Raw genomic sequence first — 17,639 nt, forward strand, 5'->3', positions numbered from 1 at the left:
ATGTATTACCTATAACTAAACCCCTTTCTATACAAAGTTCAATCAAAGGGCTCCCATTATCATTTACACCTGGCACCCCAAACTTACCTACCACACCCTCTCTAAAAGTTTCTCCTACTTTAGCATTCAAGTCCCCTACCACAATTACTCTCTCACTTGGTTCAAAGGCTCCTATACATTCACTTAACATCTCCCAAAATCTCTCTCTCTCCTCTGCATTCCTCTCTTCTCCAGGTGCATACACGCTTATTATGACCCACTTCTCGCATCCAACCTTTACTTTAATCCACATAATTCTTGAATTTACACATTCATATTCTCTTTTCTCCTTCCATAACTGATCATTTAACATTACTGCTACCCCTTCCTTTGCTCTAACTCTCTCAGATACTCCAGATTTAATCCCATTTATTTCCCCCCACTGAAACTCTCCTACCCCCTTCAGCTTTGTTTCGCTGAAATAAATGGTGGAAGGGTGACATTAAAGCAATATCAATGATGGTTGACATAAATCCACTACCATTGTAGTATATGCTCCTTGTTTAGCGACGAATTTGTTTACCAGCGCAATATTAGGAACAGAACTCAGTCGTTAAGTGAGGAGAGGCTGTTTTAGGCATTCCATCTACTAAAGCAATATTTCCTCTGTTCATTAACCACACCCTCAGGCCTCTTCTTTATCACATGTGCCCTTCATTTTAAATTTATCAACACTCAAAAAAACAAATTTTACCCTATTACTCAGATAATAAAAGATAACCAGAAATTATTGGTCATGGTTTAGGTCAACCCATTAATTACAGCAGACCTAGTAAAAACCCAGAAACAAATCAGGGAGGGGAGAGATCATTGACTGTCCTCAGGAAAATAATAATAAATCTAATATTTCCACTACTTGAGCCCAGTTTCAAGCTATGTCTGGTCCTGAAACCACCGAAAATTACATCTCAAATTTTTGCGTTATTCCTGGATGAAATAAGGTGGCAGAGTAGATTACATTGCACAGTACACTCATTTATGAAGTAGCAGGGCAAGTTTCAGTGCGGTTGGTTATTTCTTTGAGGTTAAATGGGCATCTTTTGACATATCAGTGTGTTGTGATTTTTTTGTGTAACAGTTTAGAATCTTTGAATTAACAGACTGAGCGAGAGTGCGAGACTGAGGGAGAGGGAGAGGAGAGGAGAGGAAAGGAGAGGAAAGGAAAGGAGAGGAGAGGAGAGGAGAGGAGAGGGAGAGGAATAGTGAGTGAGTTTGTGAGAGAGTTAGTGTGAGAATGAGAGAGAGAAGAATTAGTGTGTATGTGTGAGTTTTTTTGTGTGGAGAAATTTTATTTAAAGCTCAGCAAAATAGCTAGTGAAACTCAAGATGCTTCAGCAAGCATTTGGCAACAAAGCAGTGGGTCAGACACAAGTGTTTTCAATGTTTTATTCACAGCAGAAACAAATGTCAGTCGAGGATGATGAACACTGGTTGTCCATCAACATCAGCTTTGCTCTGTCCTTTATTCACTTTTAATTTCCCTTTATATATCACTCTAAACTTATTTAAAAAGTATTACACCTTTTCAGAATGTCTGAAAAGAACTTTGTAATGCAGTATATCTACTCTTAATACATTAATCACAGTTCTATTACCATATGAAATAGTGATTCATACTGGAGATCTAATATTGTTACTGTTGCCTCCTCACTAGTTGCTTCTTGAATATACTGTGTATCTGAAAAAACGTTTGGTAAACGGTGTACGTAAACCAGTTCATGTCCCCCTCTGTGGGGGGACATGGACCTGCTTTGCATGGGTCAGTAGACCTGCTGCAGTGTTCCTTCTTTCTTATGTTCTTATGAAGTCATTTGAATGAGACTGCCTGTTTATGCCAGGTTTTGTCATTAGTACTTACTTTTTTTTTTCACTTTATGCTTGTTTGTCCATCTCTGTTGTACCTAATGACATAAAATACTTCAGCTTAATCTGAAATTTATTAATACACTTGCAGAAATTGATAAAGCAAGAGTAGCATCATACTCCACACTAGGATTGGGTAGTGCTGAGGATACAGTTGAATTAACTACTCCATCATCACCACCACCAGCAGTGGCCACCTCAAAGTCTCTTAGCTCTTTAGAAATAACTGTATTGCCCTTAGAATCTGTTGTCACCACAAAGAAAGCAAACTTTTCAACCTCCTCAACAATGATGACTACATTGGAGCCTGTTACCCTCAGACAGATGTCAAGTTCTTCCACTAAAGAGGCTAATACCACCTCTTCACAAGCACAGACCACTTCAGAACCTGTTGCCCTCACAGAGATGGTAATCTCCACCATAGAAAAAACAGACCCCTCCACCTCAGTGACACAGGGTACTTCAGTGTCTACTACCCTTATAGAGATGTCCCTCTCTTCTGCCTCAGAGCTTTTTTTCACAGAGAAGACCAACCCCTCCACCTCATCACAGCCTACTGTTACTGCTGAAAAGAATGAAAGATTATATAATATATCTAAGGAACAAACTGAAGGTAAGTTATTTTATCATTTATGAAGTCTACCAATAAAAGGCTTATTAAAACAGCATCTAATACAAAGATTCCTTACCAGTGCCTGAAACTGTTGCAACTGAATTCACTCCTAATGGAATTACCTCACCTGATGTGGATAAAGCAACACTTCTAACCACCATAAAGTGGACAGCCCCACCTAGGAAGTTTGAGAAAGCCAGCAAGATGTCTCTCGCAGGGACACAGACAGAAATATACCATGGTTAGTTATGCTTGAGCTAATATGGCCATATGAATGTTCCAACATCTTATTGAATAAAAATAACCTAGAATGTTTATTTGCTGGTAGAGTGCTGTTATATATTATTTTAATTTTGTCTGAAATGTTTTATTTACAGTGGACCCTTGGTTATCGTAATTAATCCGTTCCAGAGAGTGTGGCTATAGCCAAATTTGATGATTTCCGAATTCATTTTCCCCATGAGAAATAATGTAAATCAAGTTAATCCGTTCCAGATACCCAAAAGTATTAAAAGAAAAAGATTTTTCTTACATGAAATATACATTTACCTACACAGAAAACAGTGAGACATGAAGAATAAAACAATAACAACATGATACTTCTCTTTTATTGAAGACTCTTCTTAGTGTATTGAACATGAGAGGAGGGGAGAGGATGGAGAAATTACTGTTTGGAAGGGGAATCCCCTTCCATAAAGACTTCAGGTACCAAGTCCTTTTCTGGGGTTACTTCCCTTCTTTGTTTTTTAATGCCACTAGGACCAGCTTGAGAGTCACTGGACCCCTGTCACTCAAAAAAGTGTTCCAGAGAGGTCTGTTTCTGGCACGTTAGGAATTGTGGCGGCGGCAGGGGAGTGTGTTGGGAGACGGGACAAGATAATCCTTCAATATGACACTAATATCAACTCTATGGCTTATTTATCTAGTACAATTCATCTAATATGACATAATAAACATATTAATAACATAGAAACATGATATTATACTCTAGTTTTAGTTTAATATGTTTATTATGCACCCCATACCCATCCTGTGGGCGGTAGTCAAAAGATTACAGAGGTACATAATGGGTCCAGGGACTGGGCCTCAAAGTTTTGATAGCTGAGCAAGTTACAGAGGCAATGAATTCACAATTTACAAAGGTAATGAACTCACAATTTACAAAGGTAATGAACTCCAGGTAGGTCTAGTCACAATCATTACAAGTTACAAAGGTATTTACAGATTACAGAGGTACACAATGGGTCCAGGGACCGGGCTCCAAAGTTTTGATGGCTGAACTAGGTACAAGGTAATGAACTCACAAGTTACAAAGGTAATGAACTCACAAGTTACAAAGGTAATGAATACTGTAAGAATGGTTACTTACGTTTATACATGGCTGCAATCATGAACAAATTTTAGAGTAATGAGCAATTCACACTTCCACACCCGGTCACAACTGTAGTGAGTTATTGGTGCAAATGTTGATTGCTGAGTCTCTCTCTCTCTCACACACACACACACACACACACACACATACAAATTCATACACACACACACATAAACACACACACACACACACACACACACAAACTCATACACACACGCACACACACTCATACTCACACACACTCATACACACACTCACACTCATACACACACACACTCATACTCACACACACACACACACACACACACACACACACACACACACACACACACACACACACACACATGCACACATGTGGTAATGCTTTATTTACAGCTAGCAAAGTCAGGGTATTTCTCCAGAATGGTCTGTAATATACCACTGTGGATAAAATATTATACTCTAGAATGAATAAAATACGTCATATGTCTCTCTCCCTAACTGACAAGTGTCGTGTTGTTGGGTGTATAAGGGTCACTGAAAGATAAGCCTTACATGGTGGTGGTGATGGCGGCAGCAGAGGTGACGGTGTTAGTCAGTAGCCCTATATACCTCCAACAACATTGGAGGAGTCGGTTTTGTGCTGTCCTTTTTCTATCGCTTAATCGCTTAACTTACTTGCTACACTGTTAATGCTACACATTACTGCTGGCTGGCACTGTAGCCTTTATCAATTCCTGCTGCTTTAGCATCATACACATTGCAGAATCACTGAAGAAGGCACATTCTCCTTTCTTTCTCAGCCCTTTACCAAAGGGCTGGCTGGCACTAGGAACTTTCTTTGGGCCCAAGGTGGCTTATTTAGTAGTTGCAACCACTAAAAAGAATGGAATAATATGAAATGTATTGTATGAACGTGTGGGATCGTGCTCACTGGCTAATAAACAATGGCACACTGAGTGTCGGGCCGCTGTTGCCGTACGGATGCATTCTGGATGAATGACAATTACCAAGCTCAGTGACGATCACCGAGCCAATATTTTGACGAAAAAATGTTACGATTTCCGAATATTGTGAAATCTGCCGAGTACGATATCTGTGGGTCCACTGTACAGTGAACCCCCGGTTTACGATATTATTTCATTCCAGAAGTATGTTCAGGTGCCAGTACTGACCGAATTTGTTCCCATAAGGAATATTGTGAATTAGATTAGTCCATTTCAGACCCCCAAACATACACATACAAACGCACTTACATAAATACACTTACATAATTGGTCGCATTGGGAGCTGATCGTAAACCGGGGGTCCACTGTATTTACATTTTTTTCAGTTTGTCTTGGTTCAAATTTGAATGTTCATTTACTAGTGATTGATACTGAAGCACTCCCATGGATAATATATTGTATAGCATTTGTTTTCTATCTCAGCTTTAGTTTTGTATTGTTTTAATGTTTCCTTTAGATTTTGAGTACAGCCTCTCCTCACTTAGCAATGTACTCGTTTACCGATGACTCGGACATACGACGGGCTCTCTGACCAGTTTGCATACCTAAATAATGTATATTAGAGCTGATTTCCTCCATTCTGTTTATTACAATATACAGTACACTACAGTATAAACATTGAAAAATATACCAGAAATGTTATAAATGGTGCAAAGGTGACATTAAAACAATATCAGAGATGGTTGACACAAACCCACTACCATTATAGTATACTCCTCACCTAGCAACGAATTCATCTACCGACATGGTCTTAAGAATGGAACTCCATTGTTAAGTGAGAAGTTGTACTACTTTCTTCTAAGGAGCTTCACATATCAGGTCAAGCAAAATACCCAATTTTGGGAATATTGACAATAACTAGGTTAGATGGTGGTTTGAAGTAAATGACCTGGCATTATTTACTAGTTAGTGTTTTAGTAGTGTGTGTAAGAGTTGGTAGTACTGTACATAATCTCATATTTGGTTTAAATGTTGAAAGTGCACTTTTTAACACATTGGCTCTCCCACTGAGGTAGGGTGACTCCAAAAATTTAATACAATTGCCATCATTCATTCTTGCTAGCAGTGTGCAGCCATCAGTTAAAATGACCCTCTGAAATGCAACATCCTAACTCCTCCTTCAGATTGTAGGCACTACATTCTGCTTTCAGAATTTGTCTGGTTTCCCTGAAACCCTTCATGAATGATGTGCATGTAAGATACAGCATATATCACTGGTAGTTTTGTCAGTAGTGTTACTGAATACTTGTATAGTATGCTTAGATAATCCCAACTATGTTATAAATAGGCTCCCTAGCTAGCTGTGACGTCACGAGTCGTGCTCATGTGAGTGGTTGGCCACAGCCTCCCTCAGTTCCACGCTAGGCACAGCAGATGCTAGAGGCAGGCCTGGGCTTTTCCCCTCAAGATACTCATATTATATGACTCCAAACCATCCAACGAGTGAATTCCTCACTCCAGTATCTCCTTAAGTACCCACATGGCAAAGTGTGCAGTGGTGGTCACATAAATTTGAGATTTACGCAGATGTACGAAGATTAATTTCTACCAAGCCAGACGGACATTATGTGCATGACCGCATGGAGGCCTAGAGACGCCAGCTACCCACAACCAAGCCAGCATCCTCCAGTCTGCCTCAACAACTTCCTGGTCAGTTTTGTGCCTTAATCTGTTCATTTGTGTTTAACCTTCGAGGAGTTGATCTGGGTTTTGCAAATTAAGCCAGGCGAGTAAGCCAGTCTGTGGGGGAGAGCCCTAAGTCACCCAGTTTGCCAAGCCAGTCTACTAGTTGGTTTCATCACTCATCCCTGCTGTGTGCATAGTTACAAGCATTCAAGCAGTTCTAGCCTAGCCAGTGTTGAGGGCTTAAGCCAGCAAGACAACCCAGATGAGTGTGAGAAGTAAGCCAGGAAACTGCCACTTTGCAGTTATTGCCTCCAATATCACTTTGTACTACCAGTAAAAATGCTGGTCAGAGTAATACCATCCCTGTGACATTTTGTGGCTTACTAAGCCACCCCAGGCTTTCACATGACTGTGGTGTGGAGTGCCACGCTCGTGGGACGCCTGCTCACCCAGCCCGCTCAGCCACCCACATAATGCCGCTGCCATTAACCATGTGTGCCACTTATCTACCCATATATTGGGTTCTATCATCATTATTTTATGGCTTGCATATCAGGTCAAGAGAGTCCTTTATACCTGTGCGCCACTATTAAAAGCCAAGCTGTGTGAGTTCACCAAGATGAGCGCAATTACTTTGAAGTTCTCTGAGAGTGAGGTGACGCCGCCAGCTCATAACACACCATAACACCATCCTCCCTCATCCTCCACTGTCTTCATCCAGGACATTCTTCAAACAGTTTAGAAACTTTTTTTTTTTTATTATATATAGACATTTTGTAGGTAGTAGGTTGGTAGACAGCAGCCACCCAGGGAGGTACTACCATCCTGCCAAGCGAGTGCAAAACAAAAGCCTGTATTTGTTATACATGATGGTAGGATTGATGGTGTCTTTTTTCTGTCTCATAAACGTGCAAGATTTCAGGTACATCTTGCTACTTCTTACACTTAGGTCACACTACACATACATGTACGAGCATGTATATACACACACCCCTCTGGGTTTTCTTCTATTTTCTTGTTAGTTATTGTTCTTGTTTATTTCCTCTTATCTCCATGGGAAAGTGGAACAGAATTCTTCCTCTGTAAGCCATGCGTGTTTTAAGAGGCGACTAAAATGCCGGGAGCAAGGGGCTAGTAACCCCTTCTCCTGTACAAATTACTAAATTTAAAAAGAAAAAACTTTCATTTTTCTTTTTGGGCCACCCTGCCTTGGTGGGATACGGCCAGTTTGTTGAAAGAAGAAAGAATAGACATTTGCAAGTGTTGAGACATTTTCTAAATCTATAGTGAATTTACTTGTGGTATTCAGAGACATGTGCCTTAAATTTAAACTCAGTGTTCATTTTGACACTTTGCAATATTTCCAGTGTCATGTTATTGCTTATTTTACGCTCACTTGTTATGTAGGTATTTGTTATCGTGTGCCAGTCTCTTAACCCTGAAGTAAGTACCATTTTCTCTGTACACATTTATTATTTGTCTGTGTGTGCAGTATTGTGCTCATTTTTTTCAGTCATTTACTCCTTGTGAACCTAATTTTATTTTTCATTTGTGTTTCCTTCAGTGTTGTGATGCCTACCTTATTTCAGTATTGTGTATTATTAATTTTCTCCTGTGCCTTGCATTATTTTCCTTGCATTTCTTCCTTGTGTTTCTACCATTATTCTGTATGTTAATTCATTCACTACTCTTTCCCCAGTGTGCTAAGTTTCCCATTTTAATTCTGTGTGAAACATTGTTTTGTGTTCATTATTTTTATATATCCAGTGTCTTACCTGTTTAATTACAGTAAATGTACAGTATGTGGATGACTTTGCAAGAGGTAAAGATGACTGTTAGTATTGTGTGGGTGAGCATGAGTGTAGTGCACCTGTTGTGATGTAAACACAACAAACTGGCAGAATCCCACTGAAGCAGGGTGGCCCAAAAAGAAAAAAAAGTGTCTGTTAAACTTTAGTAATGTATACAGGAGAAGGGGTTACTAGCCCCTTGCTCCCAGCATGTTAGTCGCCTCTTAGGACATGCATGGCTTACGGAGGAAGAAGTCTGTTCCACTGCCCCATGGAGATAAGAGGAAAAACAAGAACAAGAACTAGCAAGAAAATAGAAGAAAACCTAGAGGGGTGTGTATATATATATGCTTGTATATGCATTTCTTCTGTTGGGTTTCAGGGCCACTGACAGCATACGCCGTATCAAGCCCGGCCGTCCAGTGCTAGGAGAGGGAATATCGACCAAAGTGGAAGAATGTCTTGACTAATAACTATGTATCATATGTCTCTGATATGCCCTGAGGCCAGCAGGAAGGAGCAGGTACAAGCCAATATCTCCTGACGGTCCAGAGGACGAAACCCCTCCCCATTGAGGAGGACAGGTAGAGTGAAAGTGTGCACCCCAAGTGTGCGCAAGGCCGCATGGAGAGTAGTCCATGCAGAGTGATAACGTGGGCACCACAACAGGAAGTGTTCCACCGTCTCAGGCTGTGAGGGACACCATGGGCAGTACGGAGAGTCCGTCATCCGAAGGTGATATAGATGAGCCACCAGTCGTGAGTGCCCGACTCGAAGGCGAGTCACTGCAACGTCCACCGAGTGGTTGGGATGGCGAGCCCAAGGGCAGGGGCCATTGAAAGTTCGGACAAAGCCCAACGCCCAAGAAGAGAGGGAGTGTGCAAGGCCCTCTTGCCACTTAAGATGGATTCCCTTCCAAACAGCCCTTGTGAAATCACTGTGGCCCAGGGCAAGAGGAGTAACAGTAGGAAGTGTGTGTGCGAGGGAGGCCGCCCGATCTGCCACTTCATTGCCCCAGATTCCAACATGGGCGGGAACCCACTGAAGGGAGATGCTCCAACCTGGGCTCCGCAAGAGGCGCAGGAGAGATTGTGTCTGACGAATGAGGATGCGCAGTGATCGTGGATGGGCAGAGCACAAAAGATTGGGAATTAGAGAAGAGGACCAATGGTTGTGGGGGAATGTGATCTAGGACAAAAGCCAGAGCCTGGTGAATGGCGAAGAGCTGGCAGGGGAGCTCTTCGCCAGGGTCCAACCGCCATGTTTGACACAGGGAGAGATTAGCGAAGAAGGCCACAGATGATGCAGAAGGGGGGGAGGACCGTGCCGAGCCATCTGTGTAGATGGAGAATGAAGAGCCATATGTAACAGAGCGAAACTCTTCAAATAGAAATGCAACTAACCAAGGGGGTTCCCTGTTCCTGTAGTGCCAATCCAGGTGAATGTAACGTGTCAGGTCCAGCCAGAGTGGAGAGGGGAGGGAGTCATCACAAGTGCAGGAAGAGTAAGGCAGGACAGGGAACGCTGGGCCCTGGCTACAAAGGAAGGCTGAGCCAAACGTGGGGGCACAGAGGCTGTCTCCCACATCTGTGAAGAGAGGTGACAGGGGTGAGTACAAGGCAGAGAGGCCATATGATGGAGTTGTTAACAGTTCCTCGCTGTTCTCACCGACGAGAGAGGGACTATCCCCGACTCTGCCTCCAAGGCTGCGATGGGGTGGAGGGGAATGCCCCCAGCATATTATGGATGGCTGAATTCTGGAGAATGTCTAAGCGATGAAGAGAGGAGGAAGAAGCCGAGCCATACACCTCACTCGCATAAGTGAGCTTGCTGCGAACCATAGCTATATAGAACTTATAGAGAAGGTCTCGATCCACCCCCCACTTGGTGCCAGAGATCCGGCGCATAAGTGCAATGCGACGTGCACACGAGAGGTGGAGGGCTGCTATGTGTTTCTTCCATGTCAAGAATGGTGCATCTAAGATGACTCCCAACCAACAATGAGAAGAGACCAAAGGGATTGGCGTCTGGTTCAATGAGACTGATGGAAGAGTGGGGAGTTGGCGTCTAGTAAAGCATAAGAGCTTGGACTTAGTCACTAACCTCCAAACCCCAGGTCGTGGCCCATGATGTTATGCATTCCAGGGCACCCTGAAGTGTTTCCTGTGCTGTCAGTAAAGCTGGGGCACTGCACATAAGGGCCACATCATCTGCATATACCAGGGTATGCACTCCCTGGATGGAAGGGAGATCCGACAATAAGACAGAGAAAAGGAGTGGGCTAAGAACAGATCCCTGGGGCACTCCCCAGTATACAGGACAGAGTGAGGACAAAGCACCACCCACTGCTACACGAAAGGTCCTCCCTTGCAAAATGTTGCGCATCCAGCAGAGGGGAGCTCCTGTCAGCCCCATGCGGGCCAGCTTGAAAAACAATTGCTGTGTGTGATGCAGAGTCGAATGCTCTGCGTAGGTCCAAAAATGCAGCCAAAAGGAACTCTGGCATTCAAATGAAGTGTGCACAAGCTGTGTAAATTGAAGCAAAGGGTCGAGGGTGGATCGACCTTCTCAGAAGCCACTCTGGTTATCAGGCAGGAGGCCATGTTCCTCAATCCACCAAGAGAGACGAGTAGCCACCAGTCGTTCCAGCACCTTACCCAAGCAGGGCAGTAGAGCAATGGGCCGGTAAGAGTTCGGTTGGGTATCATCCTTGCCCGGCTTTAGAATCGGAATCAGAAGAGTGTTTCCACATATCAGGGAAGACACCTGTATACCAGCTGGTATTGAAAACCTCCAGCATAGCTTCTGTACAGGAGGGAGGTAGATGTAGTATAAATGAATAGGGTAAGTTGTCCTCCCCTGGAGAAGAGCTGGAAGAAAGTTGGGAAAGTGCCCGCTGCAGTTCATGGGAGCTAAAGGGAGATGCCAACACCTGGCAATGAACCTCGGGTATGGCAGGTGGCAAAGGGCCCCATTTGATCACCTTAGAGGGTAGAGGAGGAGGAGGAGGAGGAGAAAACATAGGACCGAAGAAATTTGAAAATGTCTCAGCCTTGTCCTGGGGTAAGAGTGGAGTTGCTCCTTCCCCCAGCAGGGAAAAAGTACTTACAGAACGTGATCCCAACATGGAGTGGAAGAAACCCCATGCCTGACTGGCAGAGGTGCGAAAAGAAAGAGAAGAACAGAATAAAGCCCAGGATGCACGTTTCGCTTGGAGGAGGGTTTGCCGACAAAGAGCGTCTGCCCTTCGGTAAGCCAACTGCTGAGTCCGAGAGGGTTGGCGCCACCACCGTGTCCACACTGTCTGACGTGCCTTCACTGCTCAGAGGCACTCGTCATTCCACCATGGAACTCGGGGGCGTGAATGGGAGAAGCTCCCGGAGAGACAGAATGAACGTGAGCCTGCCTCAAGCACGGCCCCTTGCAGAGACACGACAGCCTCGTCCAGCAAGGAGTCCTGAGGCAGGCTGTAATCGGCAAGGGCCCGATTATAGTTTGTCCAACCAGCCTGGGTGATTTTCCACCGTGAACGAACTGCCATCACTGGCACTTCTAAGGCTTCATTTGTAGAAGTAAGGACTGAAAGATGGTCACTCCCCATGAAGGGGCCTACAGTAACAGTAGCTGTAGTAAAATATCCACACCCAAGAACGAGGTCTAGGGTAGAAACTCGCCCGGTATAAGGATCCACTCTAGTCTCCAAACCTGGTGGCATGAGCAATGAAAGGCGAGATGCGAGGAGGGTTTGGAACAGGGCCCTACCTGTGGGATTCACCGATCCCAAAGAAATGGATGGCTCCCAGAACTGGTGCCTTGCATTTAAGTCTCCTATCACAAGTGTAGAACCACGGAGTTATCCAAAGTAATAGGTAAATTCACTTCATGTAACCGACCTGCCTGGATTATAGATCAGGAGTACGTTGCACCACTGAGTGCCCAAGGCAACTCTCTCAGCCAGAGTTTCCAACACTCCACTCTCATAGGCTTGGAGAGAGAGGGTCGTACTCTGGAGTTGGTTGCGTACAAGAAGAGCTAGGCCACCTCCACTCCCTGCAAGGCGATCCCTATGGTAAACAGTGAAACCAGGCATCCGAAGAGAATGTCGAGGGCGTAACCATGTCTCAGAGAGACCCACCACCAGTGGCTGTACCTCAGCCAGATACCTCTGAAGGTCTGGAAGCTTCCCCAGTACAGAACGTGCATTCCAAAGAAGAAAAACAGAGGGGTGAGAAAGGTTCACGTGTGTGAACTAAGCAGCCCAATAAGGCGAGGGAGAACCGAGAGACATGCAGTCACAAAAGAGGTGCCCTGGAGGTAAGAATGTAACACCTCCTTCACCAGGAGGAGGATAGGATGAAGGAATAAAGCCCAGGCAGGCGAGAGTGACAAAGCGGGACCTTCAGACATGAAGGGTCCTGTATTGGAGACAGGCCGAGGCTGGGGTTGAGGAGAATTGGGGGAGTCGGCTGTGAGACGAGAAGCTCCGGGTTGGGTATGATGTCCGTTGGAACTGGGTGGGGCTCTGAGCAACGAGTCGATTTGGGAACTGTACCACCTCAACGGGAGGACGTGCGTTGTGGACGAGGGGGGGCATGTGCAATAATTTCCGCAATGGAAGCCGGGTCCGAGGACACCCTGAGTTGATGTTGCCCCGGGGGTGGGGAATCCTATAAAGGGAAAGAGAGGTCCGCAAGAGCCCCAAACCGATTTGTAACAGGGATATTAGCCCTCACAGCTGTGGAGTACAGATGCCCTGGCCGTGTTGGTGTTGGGGAGACTCCCTTAGTGGGGGGGCACTGGAGGCGAAGGAGGCAGGGGCTGATGGATTGTGACTGACTTTACGGACTGCAAGCAGGAGTGTGATTTGAGCGTAAGTAGAAGTAGCAAGACGTACCTGAAATCTTGCATGTTCGAGACAAAAGAGACACCAACAATCCTACCATCTTGTAAAACAATAACAGGCTTCTGTTTTACACTTACTTGGTAGGATGGTAATGCCTCCCTGGGTGGTTGCTGTCTACCAACCTACCACCTAGGATGATAGTTATTCTGGTAGATAAATATATTTGATCTAGGTAGTAGGTTGGTAGACAGCAACCACCCAGGGTGGTACTACCGTCTTGCCAAGTGAGTGTAAAACAAAAGCCTGTAATTGTTTTACATGATGGTAGGATTGCTGGTGTCTTTGTCTCATAAACATGCAAGATCTCAGGTACGTCTTGCAACTTCTTACACTTAGGTCACACTACACATACATATACAAGCATACGTATACACACACCCCTCTGGGTTTTCTTCTATTTTCTTGTTGTTCTTGTTTCCTCTTACCTCCATGAGGAAGTGGAACAGAATTCTTCCTCCGTAAGCCATGCGTGTTGTAAGAGGCGACTGAAATGCCTGGAGCAAGGGACTAGTAACCCCTTCTCCTGTATATATTACTAAATGTAAAAGGAGAAACTTTCATTTTTCCTTTTGGGCCACCCCGCCTCGGTGGGATATGGCCAGTGTGTTGAAAGAAAGATACACACCCCTCTGGGTTTTCTTCTATTTTCTTACTAGTTCTTGTTTTTGTTTATTTCCTGTTATTTCCATGGGGAAGTGGAACAGAATTCTTCTTCCTCAAGCCATGCGTGTTGTAAGAGGCGACTAAAATGCTGGGAGCAAGGGGCTAGTAACTCCTTCTCCTGTATAAATTACTAAATTTAAAAAGAGAAACTTTCGTTTTTCTTTTTGAGCCACCCTGCCTCGGAGGGATGAGGCCGGTTAGTTGAAAGAAGAAGAAATATACACGTACAGTGGAACCTCAAAAATCGAACTGCTCCCAACACAACCAATTATGTAAGTGTATTTTTGTAAGTGCTTTTATAAGTGTATTTTTAAGGGTATGAAATGGACTAATCTAATTTACATTATTCCTGATGGGAATAAATTCATTCGGTAAAGGCACTCGAGCAGACTTCTGGACCGAAGAAAGTTCGATATTTGAGGTTCCACTGTATTTGAGACAAGTGCTAAACTTGCAAGGATTATTCAGCACTCTGATCACCATGTCCAGTGTGTAAGTCAGAGGTCATGCTGCTGTTCAATACTAGCATTTGGATTATGCTTTTCTACAGCCTTCATTCTTTGTTCTGCATTACTGGTGGCTTCATTTTTGGTGGTCCATTTTGGGATCTTGCAGTGAAAAATTGTTTTGATTTGAAAATGCATTCCTACCTCAGCAACTCTGGGTCTGCCACCAACAGAGGTAACAGCCCATGGGAACAGAAATAGTGATGAGTTTAAGAACAGGCAAGAAAGGTTAGAAAGGTATTGGAAACATGACAGAGCTTATAAACTGCAGACATACTCATTTCACAAAAGGAAACAGAACAATGATACAACAGTTTGATGGGATTAACATTGCATAAAAGTATTTGAGGGGATGCTAAGAAGATAAATTGCTAGTTCTATAAAAAAATATTGTAAACCCAAGAGATGAGGTTAACATGGCTCTTTATAAAGATCACGAAATCCCTGCTTTTCACAGCTAGTAAACCACTATGAGAAAAGCATAAAGGAAGTGGAAGTAAATACAGATGTAGATATTGCATCAGTAGATTTTGAAAATGCATTTGCTAAATGTAACCATGGACTGATAACTTGTAAAATGAAGTAAAGGGGAAAATTAAGCTGAGTGATATTCTACTTTTTAACCTTGATCACATAAAACCCAGTTTGAGCAAAGTAGAAAGTCCAGTGCTGCAAGGCATATTTGCTTCTGATCCTCATAGCAGATATAAATTTAAACTAGCAACCATACCTGTGTATAATTGTGTGGACAATACCAAGATATAAACCAAGGATGCATCACAAGATTACAGACATAACAATCTTTCAGTTAGCAAACGTAAATGTGTTCGAGCAATTGGAATATGACTGCTAATGTGGAAAAAATGAGCTCATAATGAACACAGAATACAAAAGGCCTCACTTCCTTACTCTGGAGGTGAGGTTTGAGAGAGTTTAACTTAGAAATGCAGTATTCTTCCCTTCCCCTATATTTTTTTTGTCCTAATTAACTGGGAAATTTTCTCGTTGCCAAAATTTGCTAGGGCTTCTCACTTATGACTTGGAGTGGATTATGAATATGGGTTAGACTGCAGTTAATGGCTGATGCCAGCACTGCTGAAGTTGCTGCTTCCATGTACACCTACATGGTGTGACTTGTATCCTCAGACCTGAAATGAATTTTGGATATGACTTTTACTGAGATGCACGATTTGTGCTACTGCTGCTGACATCATGATGGCTGATGACTTTGATGCTACCACTGTTGCCTTTCAAATTCTACCTTGGCTATTGATGCCACCACCACTGCCTAAGCTGACATTTCTGTTGGGAGACTTGGAATGAATTCTAAGTATTGTGACTTTTTTTTTTTTTCCTCCTTATAAGGCAGTTTTTGTTGTGCATGTCACTACCTTAGTTCTGCTAGCAGTTGGTATTACTGTAATTAGAAGGTTCTGCTTGTTGCAGTTTGATGTTGGCAAAATTTTTTAAATGTTAGCACTCAATGCCTGCACAGTAAGTTGTACAACTCAGTCACAAAAAGTATTTAGAACTTTTCTTGTAATGAAGGGATGGTTAAGATACATAAGAATAATGATGTATTTCAGTCTAATCTTTAGAGGTTACAGAAAAGAGAATTTTTAAAAAATCCATCAAAAGAAGAGTATGGATTATGAGTACCATACTTTAAAAAAACCCAGCAGTAATGCAAGTGATGGTGCACTACAAAATCCTCAGGTTTTTTACTACAGCTCCTTTCAAAATAGGAGAAACATCAGAGTTAGAAAATAAGACATAATTTACTACCCACAAAGAATAAATGAAATAAAATCTCTTGAAATGCAATCTTTTGAATGGAGGAGAGAGAGATCCAATAAAAAGTACATGGAAAATGCTTTAGGGCCTGGTCCCTAATCATGGGATATGCCTTAATGTTGGTGAAGGTTTAGTGATCCAAATTATTGGAGTTACTCTTCACTTCCTCAGACCTGACTGTCTCACATTTCCAAGGTGCTGTATGGCCCTTACAGATTTAGCATCTCCCCATAAATGTAATAGTATCAACATCCAAATTCCATTTCAAACTTCTAGCAGTTTCTTTGATAACATCAATGATGGGCCCACAGATCTACTGCAGTGTTCCTCCTTTATGATGATTTTTTTTTTTAACACAACAGCCATTTCCCACTGAGGCGGGGTGACCCAAAAAGAAAGAAAAAAACCCAAAAGAAAGAGAACTTTCATCATCACTCACATATAATCACTGTCTTTGCAGAGGCACTCAGATACAACAGTTTAGATGTCCCTCCAAAAAACTCCTTTAAAGTGCAGGCATTGTACTTCCCATTTCCAGGACTCAAATCCAGCTAACCAGTTTCCATGAATTCCTTCACGCAATATTACCCTGCTAACACTCAAACAGCTCATCAGGTCCCAGAAACTATTCGTCTCCATTCACTCGTATCTAACACCCTCGCGTATGCTTGCTGAAAGTTCAGGCTCCTCGCCTGTTTTTATCTCCTCCCTCCAGCCTTTACGAGGATGGCCCTTACCCTGCCTTCCTTCCTGTACAGATTTATATGCTCTCCAAGTCATTCTACTTTGTTCCATTATCTCTAAATGACCACCTCAGCAACCCCTCTTCAGCTCTCTGACTAATCTTTTAGTAACTAAACACCACCTAATTTCCACACTATGAATTCTCTGAATAATAAAGTGGAACCTCTACTTACGAGTGCATCCACATGCAAGTTTTTCCAGATACGAGCAGTCGCTCGGTCGATTTTTTGCTTCCAGACACGAGCAAAATTTCTAGACGTGAGCGGGCCTCAAGGGAGGTTCCTTGACGGTGGTGAGGGGGCTCTTGCTCGTGGTCTAGGGAATTGGATCTTGGTTGTTTGTTGGACTATCTTATTGAAACTTGGTCGATATATGATGGAAAGATGCTTCTTAATGTACACCAAAAATGAAAGAAATCGGACCATAAATAACGGAGTTCACTTCTCACCCATTAGCCTCCCCTTATAGGTGTATTTTTGTATGGTTTTTATGATTGTATTCTCGTTTTTTGGTCTCATTTGATAGACTGGAAGATATACTACAGAAATAGATATGATTTTGATTGGTTTCACGACAAAAAGTGCCTTGAAATTGAGCTCAAACTGGCAGAAATGTTCGATTCACTAGCGATGCTAGAGAGTAATTAGATAACGTCACTGTCCAATACCTGTCCGAATGGCACTGCCCCTCAACCTTCACATATTGGAAAGCTTATCAACATGCTAGCAAAAGTGGGAGCA

The 17,639-nt window shown here is 43.1% G+C and overlaps 2 protein-coding genes across 2 annotated transcripts in view; one reads left to right on the forward strand and one right to left on the reverse strand.

Annotated features, from left to right (window-relative positions):
* Positions 1-17,639, forward strand: part of LOC128686625 (uncharacterized) — a 53,314-nt gene that overhangs the window by 26,047 nt on the left and 9,628 nt on the right. The window contains exons 2-3 of the mRNA XM_070080125.1: positions 1,994-2,515; positions 2,595-2,756. Of these exons, the coding sequence (XP_069936226.1) occupies positions 1,994-2,515; positions 2,595-2,756 (684 nt within the window). The remainder of the gene's footprint in view (positions 1-1,993; positions 2,516-2,594; positions 2,757-17,639) is intronic.
* LOC138851237 (uncharacterized) lies at positions 10,928-12,142 on the reverse strand (the record flags this gene model as incomplete). Its single annotated transcript, XM_070080127.1, has 2 exons — positions 10,928-11,607; positions 11,794-12,142. Coding segments are annotated over 2 exons (963 nt in total), but the record flags the coding sequence as incomplete, so codon positions are not given.

Source organism: Cherax quadricarinatus, unplaced genomic scaffold (assembly GCF_038502225.1).
Source record: "Cherax quadricarinatus isolate ZL_2023a unplaced genomic scaffold, ASM3850222v1 Contig157, whole genome shotgun sequence".
Classification (NCBI taxonomy): domain Eukaryota; kingdom Metazoa; phylum Arthropoda; class Malacostraca; order Decapoda; family Parastacidae; genus Cherax; species Cherax quadricarinatus.